The 14089-nt window shown below is 41.5% G+C and overlaps 1 protein-coding gene across 1 annotated transcript in view; it reads left to right on the top strand.

Annotated features, from left to right (window-relative positions):
• The window catches only part of LOC311047081 (NACHT, LRR and PYD domains-containing protein 3-like), a gene marked incomplete at its 3' end in the record, with an annotated part of 109565 nt that overhangs the window by 67553 nt on the left and 27923 nt on the right, over positions 1–14089 (top strand). Inside the window, exons 7-10 of the mRNA XM_084059666.1 lie at positions 5852–6022; positions 6640–6813; positions 6895–7050; positions 9199–9242. Coding sequence (XP_083915792.1) covers positions 5852–6022; positions 6640–6813; positions 6895–7050; positions 9199–9242 — 545 coding nt within the window. The remainder of the gene's footprint in view (positions 1–5851; positions 6023–6639; positions 6814–6894; positions 7051–9198; positions 9243–14089) is intronic.

Here is a 14089-nt window from a genome sequence, read left to right as displayed (position 1 = left end):
TGTGCAGCCATCACTGTGTGTAACAGACTACTGGAACCGGCTCCGAGGGACACCCACCGCATCAGCACCCGTCTCCTCGACTAAACTCGTAGAAGTCCAGTGGCCCACTGCACCCATTAGCAGAGGGACAGGTGGTCCGCATGCAGACCCCTAAGGGATACGACCGACATCACGCTCCCACGTCATCCAATCCAACAGACGGACGTACAGGAGGAACCCGCCGCCACATCCTTCCAGTCGCGGAGCCACCACCACCACAGCTCCACACAGACAACCCAGACACCCACCTTGCCAGCCCCCCCATAAAGGTCATGCAGTCACAACACACATCCCCTCTCCACCCGCTACGCCCAATACCCATGGCACCCCCACCCACTGGGGACTGTGATGCATACACGACACGCTCTGGCCGCATCTGCAAACCAAACCCGAAATACATGCAGTGAGACTCACACAGCCTTGTACACACACACACACACACACACACACACACACACACACACACACACACAGGGAACACAAGGAAAAATGGCAAAGTGCGCATCTGCGTGGACATGAAAAGGTTAAATGAAAATGTAAGGAGAGAGAGGTACGTCCTCCAAACTGCTGAGGAAATAACTGCAAAGCTGAGTGGCGCAACCATGTTCCCGTCACTGAACGCTGCCTCATAGTGCGGGCACTTAAGTCTATTTTTATGTTACAATAGTTCACTTTGTGATACAAGCGCCAAATTTGGCATGAACAATGCCTACTTTTGCAGAAAAACCCGTTAGCCACGCAAAAAAAAACAATATAGCTGCCATTTTCCAAAATGGCTTCAGGCAAAAGGCATTTCATGTGTATTTTGACCTGGATTGTGATTGGATTATCCAATTTTGATTATTTTGGCATCAGAATATAGTTTTGACTCCCCCCGCACCCTCCCCCCGTTAGCCACGCAAAAAAAAAAACAATATAGCTGCCACTTTCCAAAATGGCTGCTGGGGAAAGACATTTTATGTGTATTTTGACCTGGATTGTGACTGGATTTTGATTATTTTTGTATCAACATATGAGTTTTTACCGCCCCCCCATGTCTGGATCACAAATTGTTCTAATCGTCACATTTGCAGGCACTCAGCTGTGTGCACTGAAGGCCAAAGCGGTAGCACTTGCATCTACCACAACATTCAGTCTTGCACCGGCATTTTGTCAGTTGTTCACACATCTGGGCAATTGGTAGAGTGTCATCAACTCTACTTGCCAAATGTCATCCTCTGCTCGCCATGCCCAGCTGCAGGGCTCTCTGTATAAATTTGACATAGAGTTGCCTGGCTTCAGACACGGGCAACTTGATAAGTGGTATGCTTCACATGATGTGCAAGAGATGTGGAATGACATCATAGGACCTCGGCTTTCATGCAAACAGGTAAAATCTTAAATCATCAACCCCATCACCAGTGCTGTTCTTGTCATGCACTGTTACTGGTTGGTATTGACTGAGCTTCTGGAAGACATGAGACACTTCAGGCCACACTTACCGGGTTTCGGTCTTTTTTCCTTTTCCCACAAAGGGCTGACACGACCTCACATCCAGTGAAAGCGTGAAAGAAAAGAATGCCAATGGATTTTTCAGGGCCTAGATTCTTCACTGAATCGTGAACTGGTAACCAACAACAATACAGTACAGTACAGTGCTGTTCAATAACAATACAGCACAATACAGTACAGTACTGTACAATAGCAATACAGTACAGTACAGTACAGTACTATGCTGTACAATAACAGAACAGTACAGTAGAGTAAAGTACAGTACTGTACAATAACAGTACAGTACTGTAATGTGTTAGTTTGTCCTGTTTTAAGAGGTTACTTCGTTTTTACTTTACTTTTGTGTTTTTTTATTTTGTCGTAACGTTTCCTGTCTTGTCTCGTTACCTTGTGATTTGTTTTATTTCTCCACCTGTGTCCCGTTGGTCCCTTAGCTTAGCTCATTGGTGCGCATTCTGCGCAACCTTTTTACAGTACACCTTCAGAAAACATTTGGATTATCCAATCACAATCCAGGTCAAAAACCACATAAAATGTCTTTCGCCAGCAGCCATTTTGGAAAATGGCAGTCATATATATATGTTTTGCGTGGCTAACGGCGGAGGGGGTGGAGGGGAATCAAAACTATATTCTGATACCAAAATAATTTCAATCCAGGAAAAAAACAAAAACATGATGAACATAAATGTCTTTGGCAGCCATATTATTTTTTTTTGCTTGGCTAATGGAGGGAGGGGGCTGGGGGGAGTGAAAACTATATTCTGATGCCAAAATAATCAAAATTGGATTATCCAATCACAATCCAGGTCAAAAACCACATAGCATGTCTTTCGCCGGCAGCCATTTTGGAAACATTTTGTGTGGCTAACGGGCTTTTGTGAAAAAGTACGTCCAGAAGAAACTTTGTGGAAAATGTGGTGCTTGTATAACAAAGTGAACTTTCATGTCACTAACCCGCCCCTACTATCAGGGTTTAGGCAGATACAGTACCTCTATACACCGAAAGCAGCAAGTTAACCACCTTCATAACACCCTTTGGGAGATACTCATTCATGCGGCTCCCATTCGGCATTACAAGTGCTCCAGAAATCTTTCAACGGAAAATGGCTGAAACTCTAGATGGCCTTGATGGAGTAGCTGTCTACATGGACGATATCTAGGTGTATGGAAACACTCGAGAACAGCACGACCAGTACCTGAGCAATGTGCTGGAGAGAGTCGAGTCTGCTGGCTTAAAGTTAAACAAAGAAAAGTGCGTGTTCAGACAGAACCAACTTCACTTCCTTGGCCAGGTGATCGACAAAACAGGTATGAAACTCGATCCTGATAAAGTCAAAGCGATCAGAGAGCTACCAACACCACAAAACGTGCAGGAGCTGAGACGAGTCCTAGGCATGTTCACATACCTAGGAAAATATATCCCAAACCTGTCAACAGTATGTTGAGATCTAAAACTGCATGGACGTGGGGCAACGCACAGCAGGAGGCATTCCAGAGGACCTATTGTTCACGTCGTCTGTCTGGGGCTGAAACCAGATACGCCCAGATTGAAAAAGAGTGCCTGGCAAGCGTCTGGGCATGTGAAAGGTTTGAGAAGTATCTTGTGGGCCTTGAGAACTTTAGGCTAGTCACTGATCACAAGCCCTTGGTGCCACTGATGAACAAAAAGGACCTGGACAATGTTCCAATACGGTGCCAGAGACTGTTAATGAGACTAATGAGATTCAAACCAATTGCTAAATATGCATCAGGCAAGACCGTGACTGTAGCGGACACCCTGTCACGTAGTCCACTACAGTGCATGACAGAGGTGACTGACACCCACTCAGATGTGGCGTGTTACATTGCAGCCGTTGTTAATAACATGCCAGCTACACCACAAAGGCTGGAGAACATAAGACCAGCCACAGCAGCTGACAGCAACCTGCAGATGGTGTTGAAATGTGTCAAGTGAGAATGGCCAGACTACGTGGCCAATGTTCCAGTAGCCATCAGAGACTTCCCTATAAGGAGTGAATAGTCTGAGTACAATGGAATTATCACAAGGGGATGTCGCATGATAATCCCAAGCCCTTTGAGAGCAAATATTCTAGATCGGATCCATGATGGACATCAGGGTCTGACAAAATGCAGAGAGCGGGCTAACACATCAGTGTGGTGGCCTGGCATATCATCTGAAATCAAACAGAAAGTCCAGTCCTGTCAGGTTTGCCGTGAGATGAGACACACACAGCGTAAAGAGCCCCTCATCTCAACCCCTCTACCTGACCGGCCTTGGAAAATAATTGCTATAGATCTGTGTGGTCATAACAAGCACACCTACCTTGTTGTGTCAGACTACTTCTCCAGGTTTCTTGAGATACCCCACATGCCTACAACCAATGCCTCGCAGGTGGTGTTAAAGCTAAAGACAGTCTTTGCCAGATTTGGTTGCCCGGACCAGGCCGTGAGCGACAATGGGCCTCAGTTTGCATGTGAGGTTTCCGAGAGTTCGCTAGAGAGTTTGACTTTGCGCACATAGCGTCCGGTGCCCATAATCCGCATGGAAATGGACATGCAGAGAGAGGGGTTCAAATCGGAAAAACGATTCTACAACAGAAAGATCCTCTTCTCGCTCTCATATGCCACCGCTCTACGCCATGCACCACCACAGGAGTGAGCCCAGCTGAAATGCTTATGGGCAGGAAGATTAAGACAACACTTCCAACACTTGAGAAAAACCTTCAACCTTGATGGCCTAACCTGAAAACTGTCAGGAGCAAGGATGCAAAGGAGAAGGAGAAACAAGCTTTCTACTTCAACATTCGCCATGGAGCAAAGCTTCTGCTATTTCTGAAGCCTGGTGATCTTATCCTTGTGAAACTGGACCATCAGCACGCATGAGGAACACCTGCTGTCATCGCTGGTGACAGTACAACTCCACGTTCCTATGTCATCGAGACACAACAGGGGGCGACACTGAGGCGCAACCGTCGTCACCTGCAACATGTTCCTGTGCCAGCTGGAGACACACCAGCTCTAGCACCAGATGGACAGCAACATGAAGCTGCTACACAGCAGCCTGACCCTAACATTGCCACTGACACTGCCTCACCGACACCCAATGCCCGTCCACCGCCTACAAAAGATGGACTGTTGTTCACACATGGACTGTTTGCTCAGTCTGGTATACTGGGCAAACCTGTGGACAGATTGACTCTGTGAGTATGAGAGACTAAACTAAAATAAAATAAAATAAAAACTCTGGAATCCAGTTTGTGCAATGTTTTGCTGATTGTAAAACAAAAAGAGAAAAACGAAGGATGTGAAACAGAAATATCGTATGCATTGATGATGCTATGTTGTTTTGTTGTTTCTGAGAAGAAGTCCTAAGTACATTGGCTGTATAATTGTGTTTTGTTTACAAGAAAAGAAAAGAACACACTTTGAAAAGGGGAGATGTCATATATGCTATATATGTGTGTTCGCCTTTAAGAGAGCGACGTTACGACGGCCAAAAAGCAGGTCCGCTCTAGCCTTTTACGTCAGTCGTATGTTGTGACCTACTCCATATGTTGTTGTTTGTACATGCCCAAAGTTACAAGTAAAGTCTATTGGATTATACCCTTTGTGTGGACATTGGGAATTCATTACTTGCTGCACCTTATATCTTACCTCAGGTACTTACTGCACCTTATGTCTTACCTCAGGTACTTACAGCATCGGATAGATATCCGGTAATATGTGTAAATATGTAGATAATTTGTTTGTTTTTAGCTTGTTTTTTTATTGATCTCTCTTCCCCCTTGCCCCCCCTTTCTTCTTCTTCTTCCCTTCCTCTTATGGAAATAACTGATTTCAGAGAAGACAATAAGTTAAACAGTTCAAAAGGGCTTTATTAACAGACATAGTGCAGTACACAGAAAACAGATCGGGCTCAGTTGTAAAGGTTCATAGATGGGTAAACTAGCAAAAACTCTGGCTCAGAGGCACATGTTTTTAATCCGAAAAAAGACAATTAGAAGTCCAAAATGAAAGAGGTAACTTTAGATAAAACCGAGTCAGAGTGTTAACACAAAGACTAAAAATGCACTGAACAAAAAGAGGAAATTAAACAGGCCAGGATAAACGGGTGAAACAATCCTTTTCACCTTTTCAACACAGGTGGACACACTAAAATAGCAGACACTAATAGGATCTATTATGCATTATCCTGGTGACAGTACAGTATGTATGAGAATATGATTTATTTATGATCCAGTTTCATGAACACAGTTATCGAAGCTGACGGCAAAGATACTTACATAAGACAATATGTTCATATGTGTTCATCTCCATTCAGGCTGAATGACTGTAACCTCTCAAAGAGCTGCTGTGGAAATCTGGCCTCGGTTTTCTGTTCCAACTCTAGTCTTCAAGAACTGGACTTGAGTTATAATGACTTGACCGATTCAGGGGTATCGCTGCTCTTTCCTGGACTTGAGAGTCAACAATGCAGACTGAAGATCCTCAGGTTAGATCAGTTGATGGTGATGTTATAACAGATTTCCATAATGTTATAACTATAGAAATGTGATGATTGTTTCTGTTTCTGTGTTAAAGTTATCTATCCATTTCTGGATAGATAACTTATGCCCCCCCCCCTTAATTACTCACTCATTCTCATATAATTTAATTTGAAAGCACACGAAAAAAACACCTTTTTAATGGTTATTCAATCTTTCTTTTAAAATAGTCTGAACTGTCCCATGGCACACTGCATGTGAAGAGAGGTGTAAAATTCCTCTCTTTCTCTCCAGTGCTCTCTCTTCTAAAGTCTCTGAGAACCCCACCCTCCTAGCTCTGTCACCCTTAACCATAGTAGAAGAAAAACACAGTAATTCCACAACTTTTAACATGATTTGGTGGTCGATATGCTTTTTCTTTGGGCTTGACATAACAGACAAAAGCAAGGTAATAATATTGTAATGTTAACCTGATCACAATGGAACACATATTTGACCATTCAGCTGGCATACAAATAGCATTTATGTCATGAAAGGTGCTAAATATCTATCTATCTATCTATCTATCTATCTATCTATCTATCTATCTATCTATCTATCTATCTATCTATCTATCTTTTTTCAGGTTGAGACAAACTAACCTCACGGAGAAATGCTGTAAGGAATTATCATCACATTTCAGTTCCAACTCATCTAGTCTGATAGAGTTGGATCTAAGTTCCAATGAGTTACATAATTCAGGAGTGAAACAGCTCTCTGTTGGACTGAAGAGTCCACACTGCACACTGGAGATTCTGAGGTGAATAATGTGTTTTCTCTCTGTGTGGATCTCTATGTGAATATCAGAAACAATTTGTTAAAACGTTTTGTTTCTCTGCAGGTTGTCACACTGCCTGGTCTTAGAGGAAGGCTTTTCTTGTCTGGCCTCAGCTCTGTGTTCCAACGTCTCCCATCTGAAAGAGCTCGACCTGAGCTTCAATCAACCAGGACACTCAGGAGAAGATCAGCTGCTCTCTGTTGGACTGGCTACTTTCAAGTGAGTAGAGGTGTGAAGTCATTCCATGTTGACATGGTTTGTGAGAGATATTTTAAGACACAACTTGAAATGTGACCCACACAGAAAATGGAGTACTATTGAAAATGTTTGCATCTTTGTCTTTTATATTTTGTTACATTTTTTAAATGTTATTTGTAAATATATATTACATTTCAATTAATTTTTTATTGTTCAAATATATTCGAATATTTTATATAAAATATAAATATTACAAAATATATATAGTTGTACAATAATAAACACCCACCTGCACACATAAAAACGCTATAATAACAGGCTAAACAAAATGTTGAAACCAACTATATTAGTTAAGGGTTATGGCTTTAATTTAGGTTCATTTTCGGGTTTTTTGATTAGAGGAGAGTAATATTAGGCTACAACTTATTACCGCGCGTTCGAGGAAAAGACACACCTCATCGAGTAAAAAAATCCATTGACCAGATATGTGGGGGGTGCAGTGGAGTAACTAAAGCATTTTTTTATTTCCGCTGTAATATATTCTCAGAGTGTTCCCACTAAGGAAAAATCACACCTAGTGTGAAGTGAGTGGTGCCTATGATGAGCTAATTTCATTAAGCTATATGAACTACTACTTATTATTTTGTATTGGTTGTACACTGTGTGTATTACTATTTCTTGTTTGATTATTGGCTTTTTTTTCGATTGTGTAAAGTGTATCACTTGGAGTTATCTTATGTATTTGTGATTTATCTTGGATGACTATTTTGTTGTTTGTTTTTGTATTCGTATGTTAAGCGTATAAGCGTGTAATTTTAACGCTGCATCTTGGCCAGTTCCCACTTGAAAAAGAGACTGTGTCTCAACGTGTTTTTACTGGTTAAATAAAGGTTAAATAAAATACTAGAGCAGTGTTTCCCAACCGTTTTGGTGCCAAGGCACACCTGGCATAGCCAAAAGATCCCTGGGCACGCCTAAATATACGGTGTGCATATACAGTATATATATGTCGCAGGGAGATTGGCATTCATTAGGAAATTGGAAAGGTATGCTCGTTTTTAGGCGCGAGGGAGGGCTTCGGCGCGAGGCGGGGCTTTCATACGAGGCGGACCTGGCTTTTGTTGTTCCCCCCCACACCTGATGACGACGACAACAACAACATAGCAACCAGGAAGCTACGCTAGGGGAACGTTGAGGAGCGCTGAAAATAAAATGGATAATATGAGAGAAATATTCTATGACAGGTTGGATAATGAAGCGGTTAGCCAAACTGAGCAGAGTAACACTGTATTTTTAACTCGCGAGACAGAGAAAGACATTATCGCTACGAGAGAGACCGCAGAAAGGTTAGGTTTAGGCATAGTTTTACTGAGATTAGGGTTAGGGTTAAGGTTAGGTTTAGGCATAGTTTTACTGAGGTTATGGTTAGCTGCTGGGCAGCACGACATGTTTCATTTTGCGCATTTGAATCCATGGCATTTTCACAAGCAACACCAATCAGTGACTTTTGTCAGGAACAGTCACAGAACACAGACAGATATGCACTGCCCAGCTCGGTAACAACACATCCAGACGACTAGAGACAGATAGCCTGGTTCCAGACCATAGACCCCGAGTGGACTGCCTCTTGTTGTAAATGTGAACCTAGGATTTAAAAAAAAAAAATATATATATATATATATATATATATCTAATCCCCTCCCCCTTGTAATTGCCTACACTGGAGCCAATGTCAGACTGAAGCTCCAAGCAGCTTCAGTCTGATTATCAGGCTAAGGGACAGATGCTGTTATTTATTTACTGAGGATGAGAGAACACACGTTTGCCTGATCACTTGTCAATTTTCTCTCTCTCTCTCTCTCTCTCTCTCTCTCTCTCTCTCTCTCTCTCTCTCTCTCTCTCTCTCTCTCTCTCTCTCTCTCTCTCTCTCCCTCTCTCTCTCTCTCTCTCTCTCTCCATTGAGGAGGAAATGTGAAAGCTGAATTATTAATAAATAGTCTAAATAAAGAAGTATTGCATTCTATGTGCATTTGAGGTGACAGAACGCATTCTAGAGGTACTGGAGCGTAGGAGGCAGGTTCCTGAGCCGAGCTCCGGCATTAATTAATGCACTGTGTCTGTGTGTGAGTGTGTACATGTGTCATATAAATGTGTGTTTCATTCCTACAGGTTGGATCAAGAAGAAGAACATTCACCTCAACTCCTTAAAACTTGTGAGTACAGACATACAATATTACTTAATTATTACCCTTTCACTGATATGTGTCTTGTGACACAGCTGCCATAAAAATAACAATGACAGACTGGTCCTTGTCCAGATTCAAAATTTAGCCTCAAAATCGACTGATGAACAAACAACTTCAATTGGCTGACCTTATTGAATTTTAGAACGTTATGCCTCTTTTGAAGGTAGCAGTGGGACGTGCAGTGAGGACCTCCATAGGGAGACGCTCGGGAGGCATCCGTACTAGATGCCCGAACCACCTAAGCTGGCTCCTTTCCAAGTGAAGGAGCAGTGGTTCAGTCTCTCTCGGGTGACTGAACTTCTCACCCTATCTCTAAGGCAGTGGTTCTCAACCTTTTCCGGCCACCCAAAATAATCATATTTGAACTGGGGTACCCCCACACTGATAAGCATAGTTGAGGCATTCAATTTTCTCTGCATTACATTTTTGCCTCTTTCTTATATTATTTGACAATAGGGTTGGGGTTAGGGTTACCCGTTTGAGAAAACTAATTTCGGCCGCTTGTATCTGCAACCTTATTCTTTCAGGGGGTGCTCCTTCCATTCCGACATCTCGCCACTCCGACTAGTGGCTTCCGCGTGCGGTTAGGGTTAGGGTTAGGTATAGGGTTCGTGTCGGAAAGGCGAGATGCACCCTCTTTCAGTCATGACACCCCACTTCATGACCATAGCTCTTTAATACCACAAAGCCACATCAGGTTCAGTTTCATGTCCAATAACACTGGTACATATTTCAAGCAGTTCAATTCAGACAGCACTGTCAGTAGGTTATAACTTCATAGAAGAATAAAAAAATATTAATATATAATATTACAATATAATATTTTATATATATGTGACCGATGTTAGATGTTTCCTCCCTGAATTAAACACACTCGGAGTTCGGTGGTGGTAACAGCTCAGGATGTTTATTCTTCATTGACAATAAATGGACATAGGAGACAGTGTATATGTCAGCACATGTGGACACCAAAAGCACTTGTCTGTCTCATGAGAATCCTCCATAGCACTGAGGATTAACTAGTATACTATACACAGTATTCTTACTGATCTAGTGATCGTATAGTGGATTTGATACAGTTTACATAAATAAAACATTATAAAACAAGACTGTCCTCTTAAACAAATACAGAAAATATAAAAATACATTTAGTATATTTTTACCATGAACTTTTACAGTTTTTTTCATAGTATTTTAAAGTATTTATCAAATCACATGAATTGCACAAAACATGAAATTACAACAATCTTTAACAACATACCGGCATTGACAATAAATGGACATAGGAGACAGTGTATGTCAGCACATGTGGACACCAAAAGCACTTGTCTGTCTGGAAAGACAACAACACAATCTGTCAGCTACTTGTACTGGGGACGTTTTTTACAAGTAACCAAACATACACAAAATGAATGATTGACCCAATAAAAACGTGTCAGAATTAGTCTAATATAGTTAACATTCAGTCAGTTAACCCAGATTAACTTTTAAGTGCTTTTCAAGATAGTTAACATTAGTTTTGTCCACAGACATACAGTGGCGTCAGTTCAGCGAAAGCTAGGGTATGGCAGCTCGTGCATGAGCCCCCCGTGCGCGCGCGCGCGAAATTTTTGTGCGGTTCTGGGCGGATTGGGTTCGTTTTTTTCCAGTTTTTGGTTACTTTATTTCGGTTTTAGGGTTAGGATTCGGGTTAGGTTAGGGTTATGCTATTTAATTCTTATTTTTGCCTGATTTTACCGATTTATTATCAAAAAGATTAAACACAATTAAATTTGCAAAAAGTGGGGGGTATGAAATCTTCTCTGTAATAGGAGTATGATAATAATACTTTGGATCTGATGGATAGGGTTCTGTGCAGACTGCAGTCCATTTAGAAACACTTTGGACGGGACCCTACCTGCTCGTAGTATCACTGTTGCCTGGTCCATTGCTCCTAACATTATCAGAATGGCAGCTGCTAGATCCTCTGATCTCTGATGACCATAACATTCTCCTCTTCAATACCTTCGGTTTTGGTCAAATTACCCCCCAACCAGGAGGCACCAGGAGGTTGTTTGTTTATAATTATTCACAACGTGGTCGTTAGTTTGAGTCGTGGCGGCCGGCGGGGGTTTATCACTTTTTTTTTTCTTTTTCCTCGGTAGCTTTCACTGTTTTAAAATACTTGCTTAAATATGCACACTTTGCATCTAGCACAGATTTATAGCTCATGTATCCTCTTATATGTTGTTGAGCTCCTGATTATTTTCTTTCCGACTTGTATTCCACCGGCGACACGTGATTTAATTCACTGCTTGTTCACAAGAACGCCTCGTCCAAAAGCACTCGCCCCAAAAGCCAAAACACACTCGCCCGGGTATATCTGGCGGCCTCGGTCGGCGAAAAACATAGGGGCGAGTGTGTTTTGGGGCGAGTGTTTTAATTCTCCTCTCGTGTCTCGACACACACACACACACACACACACACACACACACACACACACACACACACACACACACACACACACACACACAGCCCGCCCCTTGATGACAGGCTCCGCTGCTCCTCTGATGCGCACAGCCAGTTAGTTGATAAAATCAAGATTTTAAACGCAAAGTAGGCCTACATTTTATTTTTTTACCCCTGGAGCCAGGGTATGGCAGCTGCAATAGCCTGCCATACCCAATTGACGCCCCTGCAGACATATACAGACGTTACCTCTCATATCCTCCATAGCACTGAGGATTACCCATAGTCCCTTGCAAATATGAAGCTTGGTGCAGGCATGTAGAACAGCAGGTGGCGTAGTTTTCCCATTTAGTGGGATTTTAACTACAACCTATTGAACTATATATATATATATATATATATATATATATATAATATATAAATATATATATATATATATATATATATATATATATATATATATATATATATATAGAGAGAGAGAGAGAGAGAGAGAGAGAGAGAGAGAGAGAGAGAGAGAGAGAGAGAGAGAGAGAGGGGGGAAAAAAAGGGGACTCCTGCACATCCAAAAAACCCCGTTGGAGGTGCAAGTCTAGTCAGCAGGCATATAAAATGTAAAAGAGGAATGGACCTTCAAGGAAGGGACTGCACACTCCAGGGAACAGATGGACAACTTACTACTGCATTAAGTATTTTATGAGGACGACGCGTTTCGCCGTGAGCTTCGTCAGGTGCTATACAAAAGTGTGTGTGTTCAATACAGTGACACATATATAGTGCCATTCATTAGACAGTTCCACCCCTCCAGGCGTGGTATAAATCATTCAAATATATTTCAAAACAGGAGAGGGTAGACAAAAGATGCTGTATGCACAAACACCAAAAAACAAACAATTCAAAGGAGAACACATTTAGGGAGAGAAAAAAAATACATACATCAAAAGGAATATCTCTAGTACTGACAAGAAATCCCATAAAGATGCAAGGCAACCCATTTGTACAAATGTATACATAAAGTCTTTGAATTGGAAACTTTTAGATTGAAACAAATATCATGGTAGGCACAATCAAAGCAGTCAGGATATGGGTTAAACATGGATCAGGCCAAGTCAGTCAAAAAGTTTTGGACTGTTAAATTAAATATAATTATAATTTTATGGGGCAGTGCAAACATTTTTGTACAAACATATTTGTGCAACAATGGGCAGTGTGGTAATTACATATTATAATAACGTTTAAGATTTATAGAAAAGGGCTGAGGTCTAAACTCTCATTTAAGCCATTTGGTTCCATTGTATTCAGGGTAAAAATCCAGTGAGCTTCTCTCTGCAATAGCAGTTTTATCATGTCACCACCCCTAGGTGGCAGGTTAACCTTCTCTATGCCAATAAATTTCAATGTGGCTGCTGATCCATGCCCCCTCTCCTTGTAATGTCGTGCAATTGCATAATCCATGTTACCGTTTCTAATACCGGCTTCCTGTTCGGCTATTCTTATTTTCAGGATGCGTTTCGTTTGACCAATATAGACCATCCCGCATGGGCACTTCAATATGTAAACCACATGAGTTGTGTTACAATTAATAAATCCCTTTATTTATGTACCCGTCCGGTCTGTGGATGATAGAAATGGTGTTGGAACAATGGGTGCATCTACCACAGGGATAATTGCCACATATCTCCTCACTTAACCAATTTGTGCCTGTAGGCCTACTGGGTGCTTTATACATAGATGTGACAACAGAGTCCCTTATGTTTTTGCCTCTTTTAAAACAAAACCTAGGTGATAGTGTTGCTATATTTTTCAAATTTGGGTCGCATTTCAGCATACTGTATTCCAATGCTTGTGGATGATGTTCTTAATTTCTTGAGAAGAGGTGTTAAATTCGGAGACAAAGTTAACTCTATTATCTGAAATGCTTTTGTTCACGGGTTCCAAAAGTGTCTTTCTTTTTACAGTTTTAGTTTTACTTTCTGCTGCATGTATAATGGATTTCTTGTAGCCCCTCTGTCGAAATCTATCATGCATTTCATTTGCCTTTATCTTAAAATCTGCAGGATCACTACAAATGCCCTTGAGGCGCAAGAACTGTCCATATGGAATATTTTCTACTAATCGTTTGGGGTGGTAACTCTGAGCATGTAGTTAGTTAGGGAATTTTAACAAGATGTTTGGACCATCTGTGAAAAAATGTACTACCAATAGCTTTCTTCACCAATGTGTTCTTATAGGTGTCTAGAATCACCTCTCAATTAATTTAAACCCAAATCCTCCTGGAGAATCCTGGAGAGCCAATCAAAGTTAAGGAGCCGAAAGGGCTTGGGGGGAAAAATATGAAAAAGAAATGAAAGTCTAAAATGAACTTG

This window comes from Gymnoscopelus microlampas, assembly GCF_963454915.1.
Source record: "Gymnoscopelus microlampas genome assembly, chromosome: 6".
NCBI lineage: Eukaryota > Metazoa > Chordata > Actinopteri > Myctophiformes > Myctophidae > Gymnoscopelus > Gymnoscopelus microlampas.
The sequence above is the reverse complement of the archived record's forward strand: the minus strand, read 5'-3'. Positions and strand labels throughout refer to the sequence as shown.